We start from the raw sequence: 15,593 nt of genomic DNA, 5'->3' as shown, positions 1-15,593 counted from the left end.
AAACAGTATAACATGACATAAATGATATAAATGTAATATAATATAACCTCACAACATAACATAATATACATGTCTATAATGATTTTTAAATTAAATTATTTTTCCCATTAACAGTACTTTTCCCTCTCCTCCCACTTCTCCCTCCTTTGTAAAAAAGAAAAAAAAAACCAAGAAGAGAAACAAAAGAATAAACTTTAACAAACATGAATACTCAAGCAAAACAAGTTTTACATTGACCATATCCAAAACATTTTATTCTGCATATTTAGTCCTTTACCTCTATGATTGTTTTTTTAATTACAACTTTTAATTATTACTTTGTCACTTTATATCATAAAAACTCGACTTAAAGATTTGTTATAGTGAAATCTAAGCTTTTTTTTATAATTTTCCAATTAACATTATTCTTTTTTTAACATACTAAGAAATATTGACATTTCTGTTTATTTTTGCTTTTCCTTATGCTGGATAATAGGACAATAGGTTTTGAATAATGTGATTGATATTCCTGTCTCATTGAAATACAATTTTTTCATGTCTACATAAGAGAGATAGGAAGAAGATTCTAGGTGAGAGGGTCAAACATAACAAGAAAACTACAACAAATTTCCCTACTTGTGAGATTTTTTGGCTGTAATTTAGTGGAATGGTTCTGGGCAAATGAAAAGCAATTTATTGTATTTTTTGCAACATTTGTGCCTTTAAGAAATAGAATGTTATTGTTGTTATCTTTATTGTTATGGTAGCAGCTTGTCAGGATTAGTAGAGATGTCATTTAAAAGAAAAAAGCCACAAACAAAAACAAATGCTGTAGGAAGTTTGTTTGGGGTGGAATTAAAATTATTGTCATCTCAATTCTATTGATGACACACTTTTCACCTTTTACCAAAATAGTACATTCACTTTGTCATGCAAATAGGAGATCCCCCTTAAAATTTATATAGCCAAATATTGATCTGGCCCTTTGTTAAAGTGCAAAGGATGATTTCTGCCATTCTTTTGCAAGATGGATCAGGCTTCTTCCAGCAATCCAGCTTCTTGATGTTGACAAATAAAAGCTAGAGGAAACTCTCTGTCAGATCACAGGAGGTGAAGAAGGGTATGGCAGAACTGTAATTCCACTAATAAGAGTGGCAAGGCCTTTACAGTGAAGGTTGTATGACAAGATCATGTTTCAATTTTGTATTTTATTTGGGGGAGGCAAAGTGGGAAGGGTAAGGAAAAGCTACCCAAGTGAATTACATTCTGTGGCTAGGATTAGGGCTACCTCTACCAACAAAAATAGAAAAATCCTCAGAGCCTCTCCACAATAGCCTGTGTGTAGTTCTCCATGAGCAACTAACTGGGAACTCAGAACTTCAAACACTGAAGGTTGCAAAGGAGGCTTTCTGAACTGTGTGGTGGATAGAATAATAGATAATTTGGCCACATCCAATTCTGATGCCTATTATATAGCCCCAAACTAACAGCAAATGTCTTTTTTTCACATTCAATTCCACTTTCATAAAGGTTAATGGACAACTAACATTTGCATTAAATTGGAAGTTCAATGGATTGGAAATGCCACAGAGTGGCAATGAAGTTGAATGAATAAATAGAGGAAGACAGTATTCAGTCCATCCCATTCACTTAGGTTTCTTTAAAAAATACATATTTTGGTCCTTCTAGTATCTTTATATTCTGTACGTGTTAGTTTTGTAAAATTTTAAAATCTCAACTATATCAATGATGTTACTATTTTGAAAAGACATTACAAATACTACATACAGATCAATAATTATCTAATTATTTTTCTGTTTTGTGTGACATTTATCCTAAGTAATTAAATTTGTAGTTATACCTTAAGAGGTCAATTGAGTCATTCATTTTAGATCATTAGAATAATCTTGTATTCAATTATGTTGAGTGAAAATTTTGCCTTATTTATTTATATCTTTCTATAGGCAAATGAAAAACTCACAACATAGTTTATAATGTGAATTTTCTCCCCATTTAAAAAGTTTCCAAAATAAAATTGTTAAAATGTTTTTTCCCACTTATTCTCTGCTTCTGTTGTGAATATATTTTGTTCAATGTAAATATGTCAAATATTAATAAAATGAAAAGTTTCCCATTTCAGACTGTTAGTTTGGGTGTCAAAACAAAACCTTTAATAAGCAGATATAATTTAGAAGTTAAAGATATATCATGGTGATTCTTTTCTAAATCAATTGAAGGGTTATTAAAATAAATGTTGAAAGTTTGGCAACTCATATCTGGAGATACCAAAGAATAAATAGCACTAATTTAGTTTTCTATATGTGATGTTATATAATAAATGATTATTTATTGATTGTGGGTTTCCCACTGGTGAAAATTTTATATTGAGGAATAATTATAGGATTAGGAGAATGTTTTTAAATATGTAATCTCATTTTCATCTCTTAAAAATTCACAAAAATAAAAAAAATCACATTTTCAGTGTTAAATACTCTCATCCTCTATAATTTCTGCTATATAAATGTAGATATTTGTTTTGTTTTTTATCTGTGGCTTCGAGGCATAATTGGATCAAATCACAAATATTTAGATTTCAATGGAATCCTAATGTTTAAATCATTTGATGATTTAAGTCATCTTTATATAGGTCAGTTTTCATCCAGAAAAAAATAGGGTCCATGACACATTTTTATTATTGCCTTAAAGGATTAGATCCTTAGAAATTTAATGAAACTCTAATTGTACAGTAATATGTATTTATCTAAAGGCAGATTCATAAGTCACCAAGTCATAGAAAGGCTAAAAATATAAACTAGAGCTGCAATGATTCTATGTGCAATTGTGCTTTCATGCATCCACTAAACACACAGTTCAAAGCATGACACTGAAAGGTAAGGCACTCTACCTTGCATTCTGGACAACCATGACTTGGCTGCATGGGATCACCAAAGGATATTAAAAATGAAGAAGTAGAAAAAAAGCAGCAGGGGTGAAAAGGAGAGAAATGAGAAACATGTAAATAAACAGCAGAGTAAGTATGCAAGAATTATAGAGTCAGAAATTAACATTAGATGTATGAAGGAACCAAAACCTCAAAAACCCAGTTTATATGATTCTAGACAGACTTGTGATTCACATTTTTAAAAACTTACATTTGAAATATTGTTAATAGCCAGAACTAATGCTTTTGTTAGCCAAATGTTCTTGGTGGTCTTATTCAATAACAGCCTGTAGCTCTTGGCATGGCTAGTACAATGACTGCTGAAATCTCATGTGAAATAGTATAATCTATTTTGTAACTGAAGATTTTTCACTCCCTACTAGAAGTTGTACAGATTCTCAGATTTTTCTACAGTTTTTTCAATGTATTCATAGAATGAAAAACAGTAAAAAAAAATTTTTTATCTATAATAAAGACAGAAAATAACTGAAAACATCATACTTCACTAAACATAAATACACATAGTGTTTTCTTCTGCCCAGTAATGTGATAATTATGAAACAACATCTGTGATCCAATAGGCATTTCTGCAGAGAATGCTAATTTTTATTTTGTTCCTTCCCTACCTCTATGCTCATTCCTTTATCCTTCCTTATATCAACTGCTTTGATGGTCACAGGTAGTTCAATTATCTCTCACTACACTATTATAAAAAACAAATAAGAAGGGCCCATGTCTCACTAATTGAATTCTTGATTGCTCAGCTATTCACATACTGCTGAATAGAATATCATTAAATTATGCTGGCTGAGTCCATTACAAATGTATGTTATCTCATCTCAACTGGGTCTTCACTTTAGCATAACAAATATTCAATTCTTGAATAGATTCATTATCCTCACTCCATAAAGCTTCCCATGGTGTCCCTTTTTCACATCCTTTCATCTAAAAATCCTGCCTCCAATTTTACAGAAGAAAAAAATTACAGAAAGAACCACCACTTTTCCATATCTCTCTATCGCTGATCTTTCAGATCTATACTTCCCCCTAACCACACATACCACACACATACAATGCTTCTATCACTCTGGTCTGGAACAAAGAGTTGATCCTTCTTACCAGAACTACTCTAGATCTTGTCTCTTCCCATCTTCTCTAGCTATCTAGCACTATCATGCTACCCCCTCCATCTTTTCTTCCTCAATGTTTTCTTATTAGAGTTTTCCATGCTTGTTAAAAACATGCTCATGCCTTCCCCAATGTCTCCTCCATTCTCAACAAACTCTCACTTGATCCTAACTTCACTATCCACCCCAGGAAAGAAGAAAACAAATTTTTACTACAATGTGCAAAGCACTGTGATAAATTATTTTCATATATTATCCCAGGTGACCCTCACAAAACCTTTCAATATTAGGGTAATTTTTACCTCCTCCCCACCCCCCACCCCCCGTTTTACAGTTGAGGAACTTAGGCAGATACAGGTTAAAAGACCTGTCCAAGGTCACAAAATCAGTATCTGAAGTCAAATTTGAACTCAGGTTTTCCCAATTGTAGGCCTAGAATTCTATTACTGAGCCACCTAAGCTACCTATAGATAGTGCTTGAAATATCTTCTCTTCTCAACTAATCTTGAAAAAAGCCAAATATGATAGCTACTTCCACTTCTTTTTCCACTGTCTTCTAAACTTGGTAATTTGGCTTCCAATAAAATTTTTGAACTAAAAACTGTTTTCTCCGAAGTTAGTAATGATTTATTGGTTGCCAAATATAATTACCCTTTTTTTTAAAAGCCTCATCATTGACATTTGTATAACAATTCAAATTGTAGGTCACTTTCTTTTATATAGTCACCTCTGTAGACTTTCCTGTCAATGTTGTCTCTTCATTTTACTCCTTTCTTTCTGACATCTCTCTTCAATCTCCTTTGCTATCTCCCAAATACTTAAGCCACTTTAACTCCTCTGATATAAATGGGTCAGAAAAGCCATAATAGTGCTCAGGTACAAAAAACATTTATGAAAGCTTTTAAATATTATTTATAGGCCAGAATATAACACTTACCACATCTCACATAAACATTAAGCATCTTCAAAGAGTTCATACAGGCAATTGATAGATCATAGTAGGTAGTTCAAAAGGAATCTATTATATTCTTGCCAAATTAGAATTTTCAAAGGTAACTAAATAGTTTTGAGTAAAAAATTTGGTAGATACTTATGAATTATGCGATATGTTCATTTCCATTTGTAAATTAAATTATTTTATAAAGTTTTGAAAGTTGCTTTGACAAGGTCAATACACTTGAAAATTTGATTTACTTCTTAAATTTTACTATATTAAGTTTCCTCTATTGTAATTGACACTGATATAAATTGCATGAAAAAATATGCATTAAATAACTTATGAGCTCATTTGTTTATGGATTTTTGAGGATTAACTGCTGATTAAAACAAAGTGAATATCAACTTGTAGCAAATATATGCAATGTTCAGGAGATCAAAAGATCAATTAAATTATATGGAAGGTAAGACTGCTGATATCAGTGTTTTTCAAATCAAAGGACAATAAAAATAGGATTGGAAAGGACCCAAGAGGCCCTCTAGTCCAAGGCTGTCAATTTAGAAATGAAAAAACTGAGGCCTGGGAAAGTTATCTGATTTTTCCAATGTTACCAAAGACATAAGCATCAGAAGAAGATTTCAACCTAAGTTCTTAATGGGGGACAACTTTTTGAAAAGAGTTGATTAATACAGATATTTACTGTAAATTTCTTCTTCACTTACCCTCTCCCTGGAAGAAGATAAACTTTAACAAAAGGATCAGAATATCCATTGTTGTCACGTGGAACAAGATTTCTTGCTTGAAGAATGTGGATAATAAGATTTCCAAGGTGTTTGTCATAGTTGATTTGAAGCTATAGTGAATATTAAAATATTTGATTAAGTTAGGGTTTTTTGACTACATTCAAGTAAAATATGATTCCCTCAAGGAAGCAATCTCTGATTCCCACAGCTCTTAATGTCCCTCCTATTACAATTGCATGAGCATTTTATTTTACAGTTCCCTATTGCATTTAATGTAGAGAATTTTATATTATTAGTATGTGTTTTGGAAGACAGTATAGACGTTTGATAGACTGAACCCTGGTATTGTAGTCATACCTGATAGGGGTTCAAACTTCACTGGCAATAATTCCTAATTGTGTGACTGTACACTTAGCCTTTGCCAACCTCAGTTAAGATTCCCATTACCTGGGAAGTTCTCTCAAGAAGGAATTGTTTTTGTGTATGCTTCTTTGTATATCTTGGTGTACTGTAATGTTAAGGACTATGCCTACGTGAAGGGGCAGGTCAATTCTCCAAGAGCCTCCAAAGCTGTGAATCATAACATCTGAAGGAGCTGCAAAGCAGCCTTTACTGACAAGGTGACACAGTCCCTTGTGGACTGGGAATGAAATACATTAGAGGCAGAGGGAAGAGGAGAAAAGTCAGACAATGCAACTGCCTCTCAGTGGAAAGGTTAGAGAATAGCAACTGCCTCTTAGTCTCCTTGTATCATCATCCCCCTCTCACATGAAGGAATCCACTCTCCAGGTCTGAGTTAGACCTCCAGCAGACACTTGCTATTGCAACACTGTAGAAATTTAGTAAATTCTAATAAACTCTGTTCCCTCATTTTTCAAATGAGGACAATGGTACTAAAGTATTTATTTCACAGATTTCTTAAAGGAATTGTATGAAATAATATATATTGTATGCTTTGCAAACTAAAAGTTTTATATTATTTTTGTTCTTTTGTTCTGTCATTTTTTAGTTGTGTCTGACTCTTCAAGGACCCCATTTGAGATTTTCTTGGTAGAGATACTAGAGTGTTTTTTTATTTCCTTCTCCAGCTCATTTTACAGACGAAGAAACTGAGGCAGAGTTAAATGATTTGTCCAGAGAAACACAGCTAGTACATGTCTGACACCAGGTTTGAACTCAGAAAGATGAATCTTCTTAATTTCAGGCGCAATATTCTTATCTACTACAACACTTAGCTGCTCTATTGCTATCATTACCTCCATATAAATTCATTGAGAATAAGAATCAGCATTATCTAAATTCCATTTCATTCCCATTCTTAACTCCTACCCTCAGAAATTAGCACAAGTAGTGTTTCATAATTGTGTATCCCCGAATTTGTTGCATTTTTCTAGAAAAATAATTTTCTATTGATTACTGCAGTATTTGCTTTCATCTAATTTAAATGAATAATAGCTATTCTACAAAATAAATGTTTAAGCTTTATTTAACATTGAAGTAGTTTATTTAATTTCTGGGTTCTTGTTGAAGGTAACATTTTATATTTATATATGGTTAGAGTTTACACAGTCACGTGACAACTATATTCCTTCATTTTGCAAATGAAGAATATGAGCATTAAAGAAATACAAATCATACAAAGATACATCTAGTATCAAAGTCCTCTTTCTATTATTCAATCTTTTCTCAATGCCTGTTAATTTCAAAGGAAAAACAAAAAAATGTAGGCATATTAGTATATGTTTCTAAAAGGGAAAACTACAGGAATATCAATTTCATTTTACAATTAAGTCTTTGAAATTTAGAAATATGAATTTTAGTTAGAAGTTTAGCCTAATTCTTTTAATACTTGATGGCTCATTCAGAATCGAACACACAATTGATAACTTTGTTAGAACAAGTAATTTGCTTTCTCCCCTACATGATTAGCCAGGGGTATTAAGATAGATACTATTTAGAGACAGATGCTTCTAAGAAGATAAGTATGATGAAAAAGGCAGTAATTAATGAATTTTTAAGTGTTGTTATCCTGACTCTTATGATAATCCTACAACTCTTTTCTCATTCTGTAGTTTCCAACTGAACAAGTGCTTGAGATAAAATAATCTAGTAAAGTCTTTTTAATCCTGGAAACTAGAATAGAAATACTATGATACTACTATAATTGATGGTCTGAATGATACTTTAACTATATCTACATAAGACTAACACACTGAAAAAAGAAACCAATTAACTTTAAAATGCAAAGTGACAATCAGGTCAATAAGAAGCAAAATAATTGGTTCTAATATCTGGCTGATGAATTAAATGATCATTTTGGCATCATATAGATGTTTGCTTCTTTTTAGAGATTTTATTCCCATTAAACTAAAAAAAAAAAAACTAAACCTATAAACAAATGAACATATCACAAATTTTATATAGGGGATTTTTGTTGAAAATGCAATCTAACTGCTGTTAGATTGTCTACACCACTCTTTCAGACTGAGTAATGTCCATGATCATTGAGTACTAAAAATAAATTGAGTGGTGCTTTGAAATTACAGGTGGTAAAATATTGAGTTAATTTTGTCATTTATTTAAACTGAGTGGGTTTGACATTGGCTTCTGGCAAAATTCTACTATGATTATTAAAGAGATGAGTTGTAAGCATTTATATTTCAGAACAAGTGATGCCAGATTCATTCAGTCTTTGAAAGAGTTCCCAAACTGTGGATGAAGCTGATACCATTTATCTAACATATTTGAAATTTATAAAACATTTGACAAAATTTTTCCTACTCATGTGAATAATGTGCAGAAATATGAATTGTACTGTAAGGTATGTTTAGAACCAAGCACAGAAAATACTAATAAATGGATTAATATCAACCTGGAGCAAGATCTTTTCTACTCAACATTTTATTAATAAGCCTTAACAATTTGGCTTTCTTCTGTGGTATTATCACTAAGACTGGAATAAAGACATAGTTGGTGTACTCAGCAGATATACAAATAATATTCAGCTTAGAGGAATAATAACTTGAAGATGAAGGAATTAGGATAAAAAATATCTATATAGGCTAGAACAGTGAGCTAATGCTAACAAGACTTATAGATGAAATATAATAGATAATATTAATAGTGTAATATCATAACTTCTATAAATTCAGAATTAATAACATCATATATGTTTAGAAATGCAATAAAAACTTAGAAGCCATCATGTCCAAATCCCTTATGTTACAGAGGAGAAAACAGATACAGAGAGATTAAATCAATTACTCGCAATTATAGAAATCATAAATACACAAATATAGAATAGATAGTGATGTCTCCAGATAGCAGTTCATATGAAAGAGATTGATTTCTGGACAACAAGCTAAATGAATCAGTAGTGTGATGTGAAAGCCAAAAGTATAAGATAAGAATTAGCATTATCTAAATTCCATTTCATTCCCATTCTTAACTCCCACCCTCAGTACTTAGCACAATTGGTGCTTCATAACTGTGTGTCCCTGAATTTGTTGTATTTTTCTAGAAAAATAATTTTTATTGATTATATCAGTATTTGCTTTCATCTAATTAAAATGAATAATAGCTTCTGCCTCACTGGATGTACTAAATTCTTTGACCATGTGGGTCACAGCAAATTTTGGTAAGTTCTCAGAGTAGGAAAATCGGATCATCTTAAATAAGATGCTCGTCTCCTGAGGAACCTGTGTACAGGTCAAGAAGAAAGGAAGATGACAAGCCTATATATTGTTATCTTATTTATTTAACTTATATGCATATTATATTTTGTAAAATGCCAAGGTGGATGAATCAAAAGCTAGGAAAATATCAAAAAATCTCAGATGTCAGATACTATTACTCTGAAGGCAGAATGTGAAGAATTAAGAAGATTCTTGATGAGGGTGAAAGAGAAGCATATTAAAACTAGTTTAAGCTTAACATGAAAAACAAACAACAACAACAACAACAAAACTAAGATCATGGCTACTGGTGTAATGACACCAGTAATATTAGAAGTCACAGGGATGATGAGTGGAGTCATAGAACAATTGTGTAATATTCTGATAAATAAGGGGAGAAGAAATGGAAACAGGATCAGATTTAAGAGTGCTAAGGCAACTGCCATCATGAAATTTTTCCTTGGAAGGAAAGCAATGGCAAATCTATATAACATACTAAAAAACAGAGACATCACTTTGCTGCAAAAGGTCTATACAGTCAAAGCTATGGTTTTTCTAGTAGTGATATGGCTGATAGTTGAACTCTAAGTTGAGTGCCATAGAATTGACATTTTTGAATTGTGGTGCTAGAGAAGAGTTTTGAGAGTCTTTTGGACAGCATGGAGATTAAATCAGTCAATAATTTTAAAAATTAAATCAGGTTATTCTCTGGAATGTTAAATATTGAAGCTGAATCTTAAATACTTTGACCACATATGAGAAAATGGGACTCATCAGAAGAGACCCTGATGTTGGGAAAGATCGAAGCCAAAAGGAAAAGGGGATGGTAGAGGGTGGGATAAGATAGATAGTGTTGTGGAAGCAAAAAATATGAGCTTGCAGAGATTTTAGGAAATTGTAGATGATAGAAGGGCCTGGTATATTTTGGTTCATGGGGGCACAAAGAGTTGGACATGACTGAACAAAAGTCACCCTCATTCAGGTGACTTCATGGATTTTTAATGGTTCCTATCTTTGTATATATATGTATGTATGTATCTATCTATCTATCTTTAGATAGATAAATATATATATTTAATGGATTATGTGGATTTTACTGGTGCCTATCTTTGTCATATATATATATATATATATACAAATTTATTAATTATCTATCTATCTATCTATATCTGTCTCTCTATATATATATTTATATATAGGCCTTACCTTCAGGCCATGTTCTTTTGCAACATAGATTCTATTTCAACCCAAAACATTATTTTATTTATTTGGGGAACTTTATATTTCATGACCAAGTTATTCACTTTATCTACTGCCCTGGTGACTGGGCCTTTGATTGCTGGGTCTTCATAATTTCTAGCTCTGTATGTTGCAGGTTCATGGCCACCTTCCTGATAGAAATTTTTTAATAGTGACCCTTTCTCTCCCCCTCTCTCAATTTATATATACATCTATACTTTATTTTTATCTTTTCTTTTGGAATAGCAATCAAGAATTGGCATTGACCTTTCTAGAAGCGAAATGTTAAACAATTGTTCTATGACTCCACTCATCATCCCTGTGATTTCTAACATGAATATATTATATAAATATATAAATCCTCCTTCCCTGGCCACCACTCTTCCAGATGTATTGTCTTTCTAGTTTAGAACATAAGCATTTTGAATGTAGAGACTGTCATTTTTTCTTCCTTTAAAAAAAAAAAAATCCTTATCCCACCCCCCCCCAAAATGCTTGCCAGAATCCCTAGCCTATAGTATTTAATAAATAATTTTAATTCTCAAATTTAGATTAGATAGGTAGTGATCACAAGGTCTATTTATGCTTTACATTTATTTGGAACCTCCTCCTGCATCATCCCTCAAAGTCCACCAGCACAAAGAAGCTATTAAACAAACATTTCCTTGTTAATTGATCAGTGAAGAGTTCACTAATATGCAATGGAATCACATGTATTTAAAGCATTTTTTAAGTAGTTGAAAGTGATTAAGGTTTTTAAAGTTATAGCCACTAAAAAAAGTGAGAATGTTTTGAATACGAATTAAAGCAGTAACATTCTTGGAGTGTTTGGACCTGTTTTCAAAAGCCTTTTTTAAAAGGAAGCTGAGAAGCTATTACTATCTCTTTTTAGAGCAGAGAAATTAAAGACCAAACAGTTGTAATTATTCAATGAAATGATTTCCCTTGTGGACTCAGGGATACTATGTGTGGGAGTTGAAATTAGATGTTAGGTTTATCTATGAGAAAAACTGTGGGAAAAATAGTGAGTAAGAAGGTGAAGAGAAACTTTTCTCTCTTGAGAACTGTCCTTACATTTTAAAAGAACATTAAAAAGTCATTTTATAAGGAATGAGCCTGGAGAGAAATTGTTAAGAATATGAACTTGAAAGAATCTAGAGGCTGTTTTCTTGTCAAAGTTGAAGAGTAGTTAGGGAAAATTAGTTAGTTATTGTAACTTTAGTCTAACAAAGAAGATTCTTATGAAAAAGATCTTATTTGTTATACTGAATAAAATAAATATTCTCAGAAGTGAAGTGATCTGCAATTATACGAGAGAGTTTGAGAAGATGCTAGCTTTGGTCTTTCATAAAGATAAGTTATTTTAATATTTCATTTTATTATTGATTTTATAGTCAATAAATTATATATATATGCACACATACATATAATTGCTTTAATGTTTTTAATCTGAAAAGATTAGGTTGTTTTAGTATAGAAAGAAATATGAAGCAACTACTATGGGAAAAATAGGTCTACAGGTTTTAAAATAATATCTGATGAACTGAATGATTTTTATTTCATTTGACAGAGGAATGCATTGAAATTTTACAAATTAATAAAGAAATATATAAATATACCCCATGTTACCTTCAAAATCTGAATGAGAAGATTAAATATATCAAGTAGCAACTTGAGAGAAAACCTGAAAATGAACTTTATGATCTAAGTAATCATATTACACTTTGGGGGAGGGGTGTCTTCTAAACCTTGTTACAATAGGGTAAGTGATCACTTTTATTTCATAAAAATTCCTTCAAAGTAAAATATCATTCTGTAAAAGTTGGCATAAATTAAATATAATATCTTAAATAAAAAGGAAAGATTTTGTTCCTTGGATTCACAATATCAATAATGCCAGTAAGAAAAATGTTACTCAAAAACATACAATAATAATTGACTTATTTTGCATTTTCATACCTGAATTTCTCCAGTAATTGGATGAGAGACAGATTTTGTTGCATCAGTGGGCTGTAATATTAAAGAACATATGCAAACATTATTACATGAAACATTCATAAAATTTGATATTTCAGTATTCTGAAATTCTATTAATTTTGCTGGTTACACAATTTTGGTTTGATAGTAAATTGCATACAATTTTCAGTTGATCTGTTTCAAATAAGGTTACACATTATAAAGAAGAAGTCTACAATTTGTCTCTGCATAAATCACTTTTATGGAGCTGACTTTTTAAAGTTATAACAATATCAGAAATAGTCATTTTTTTAATACTCCAAAAAACACTGAGATTATAAATTAATTTTAATCACTTCTGATGAAATATATAATTTATTAAATTGTGTTTACCAAAATTGGATATGAAATGGGGGAGAGGGACTCTTAATAGTAAACTATGAGGTTTTTATTCATTAATATATATATTTGGTTTTTCCATCACCTTTATTTCCCAGAACACTATTTGCCCTCCCAGACAGTTATCCCTTATACAAATATTTTTTTTTTTAAAGAACACTTCAATAAAACTAATTCATCAGTCAAGTGTAACAGATTATGTAGGATCCTTCACCTGTAGTTTTCCACCTTTGAAAAAAAATGAGAGTAGTACATTCTCATATATGACGCTTTTATAATAGGATATAGAAATAAGTAATACAAATTGTCAGGCAGGTAAAGTTTATTTTCGATGTGCTTCTTTCTTTCTCCTGTAAATGCCTTTTTTCCATATGCACACTGACTTCCTATTGCTTCCTGAGGTAAAATTAAAATGACAATATTATCCTATATTCCAAAATGTTTCTTTTCCTTGTTTTCTGCATTCATCAAAATTTTATCTATTTTATGACACTGTTATCAGTTAGGTTTCAGGCATGATAGTTCATATTTCTGTAAATGTCTGTGAGTTTATTATATATTATCTCCACTTTCCAGATCAAGAAATTGAGATTCATAATGGTAGAATGAATTGCTCAAAATTCAAGGTTGGTAAATGGAAGAGCTCAATCTTCAACCCAATTCTTTAGATACCAATTTCAGGATTCTTTATACCATATCATAGAATCAGTATAGAAAGTGATCTTTGTTAAAACCAGGCATAAGGACTGCTTGAAGACATTGAGTTTGTTATTCCTTCCTATCTCAAATAATAAATGAGAATTAAATTGTTTGTTTCCAAATAAATTATGTTGATGGTATAAAGTTTAGGCATTAAATTGTGCTTATAAAGATATAGTATAGAAACAAACTTGATTTTTTTTTCCTTACAGAAAGATCCTATATACAGACAATCATTTGTAGCAGCATATTTTTTTTTTCAGTTGAAAAGAGCCCATAGGTTGGGGAGTGGTGAAACAAAATGCAATATGTGAATGTAATGAAATATTGCTGTGTTACAAGAAATGATAATAAGATGAATAGAGCAGCTTGGGGGGGGGGGGGAAACATATGGATTGATGTAAAATGAAAAAGCCGAACCAAAACAACAATGTGCAAAATGACCATGACAACATAAATTAAAAAGAACAGTAAAACAACTGAAACAGAATGGTGTGAAATGATAATGATCAAGATTATCCCTAAAGAAAAACTGTAAGAATGCATTACTCTTCAGAGAGGTAGGACATTATGGATATAGGACACTTGATATATTGTTGAAGTTGACTGATATGTTGGTTAAATTTGCTGTTTGTTTTTTTTTTTTCTCTTTTTATTCTTTACTATAAATGATGCTGTGTATAAGGCAATCAGAAACTCACTATTCAAAGGAATATTGCAAAATAAAATATTTATTTTTCTTTAATTAAATATAGCAATATCCATTTATATGTACATAACCTAGATATTTTAAAGAGACTGCTTAGTACTGTTAAAATTCATATAGTTTAGTAAAGTTTTTAAAAGATATTTAATTATGCTATTTCACAAATACATTTTATTTTTGATCTATTGTAATAAATTATCAATTTCAAATTCTAAATATGTTGCCAATAATGAAAATAAACTCTAAATAATTTAAAGAATACAAAGCAGAGAAGCACACCTAGGCAGAAATTAACCTGAGGGAAGGCTTATTGAACTCTTGCTTATTATGAATTGATAGTTTGGTATGACATTCAAAGAAGTTAATGAAATCCTAGACTTCCTTATTTAAGATATAGGGCCTAGAATATGGAAGGTGATAATCTTTCTTGCTAGATTAGTGTTCAGTTTGAGGCATCATAGTTCAGAAAGAACATTGAGAAACTGGTACTCTAAAAGAAAAGAGGAACCAAGATACATCAGGGCTTTGAGTTCATGCTATATGAGGACTATGGGAGGAAAATTAATCTGCTTAACTGGGAGAAAATAAGATTTGGATAGGGGGCATGATAGCTCTTTTTAGGTTTTTAATGTATTGTTATATGGCAGAAGGGTTTGATTAGTTATGTCATATCTCAGAGGACAAAAATAATAGTAATATGTGAAATTTGTTAATAGGAAAACGGGTTTGATGAGAAGAAAATCTTCTTTAATATTAGAATGATCCAAAAATTGGATTTTTTACCCTGTAAGATAGTAAATTCCATCCCTTTACTTAATGTTTTTAAACAAAGTTTTAAGGAAATGATATAGAGGGAAATATTTTTTTTCATATATGGATTCAGCTAATTGTTTTCAGAAGACCCTTTTAACTATGAAATTCTTCGATTGTGTTTACTAGACCATCCACAAATCAATCTTGGATCCCCTTTCCAAAAGACTATTATTACTCCCAAAGGCATCTGAATTTTTATATTGTCTGTAGTATGTGTATGTAGCAAACCGAGGAAGATTTGTGTCACCTAAGTATGACTACTTTGAGATAAGATGTGTTTTCAGGAAGATCAACTGTTTTCAAGGAGATGATAGCAAACTGATAAAAGAAGATAATATTGAAAAATCTGGGTATGAAAGCCTTTTATTTTCAAGCTGATG

The 15,593-nt window shown here is 31.1% G+C and overlaps 1 protein-coding gene across 6 annotated transcripts in view; it reads right to left on the bottom strand.

Moving 5' to 3' along the window:
- Positions 1-15,593, bottom strand: part of PCLO (piccolo presynaptic cytomatrix protein) — a 513,527-nt gene that overhangs the window by 115,779 nt on the left and 382,155 nt on the right. For 5 of the 6 annotated variants that reach the window (XM_031938652.1, XM_031938653.1, XM_031938655.1 and 2 more), the window contains exons 14-16: positions 12,600-12,650; positions 5,707-5,837; positions 2,885-2,911 (exon numbers count right to left, since the gene is read on the bottom strand). In XM_031938652.1, coding sequence (XP_031794512.1) covers positions 2,885-2,911; positions 5,707-5,837; positions 12,600-12,650 — 209 coding nt within the window. The remainder of the gene's footprint in view (positions 1-2,884; positions 2,912-5,706; positions 5,838-12,599; positions 12,651-15,593) is intronic. The other variant, XM_023504738.2, reaches the window with a different exon arrangement.

This window comes from Sarcophilus harrisii, chromosome 5 (assembly GCF_902635505.1).
Source record: "Sarcophilus harrisii chromosome 5, mSarHar1.11, whole genome shotgun sequence".
NCBI lineage: Eukaryota > Metazoa > Chordata > Mammalia > Dasyuromorphia > Dasyuridae > Sarcophilus > Sarcophilus harrisii.
The sequence above is the reverse complement of the archived record's forward strand: the minus strand, read 5'-3'. Positions and strand labels throughout refer to the sequence as shown.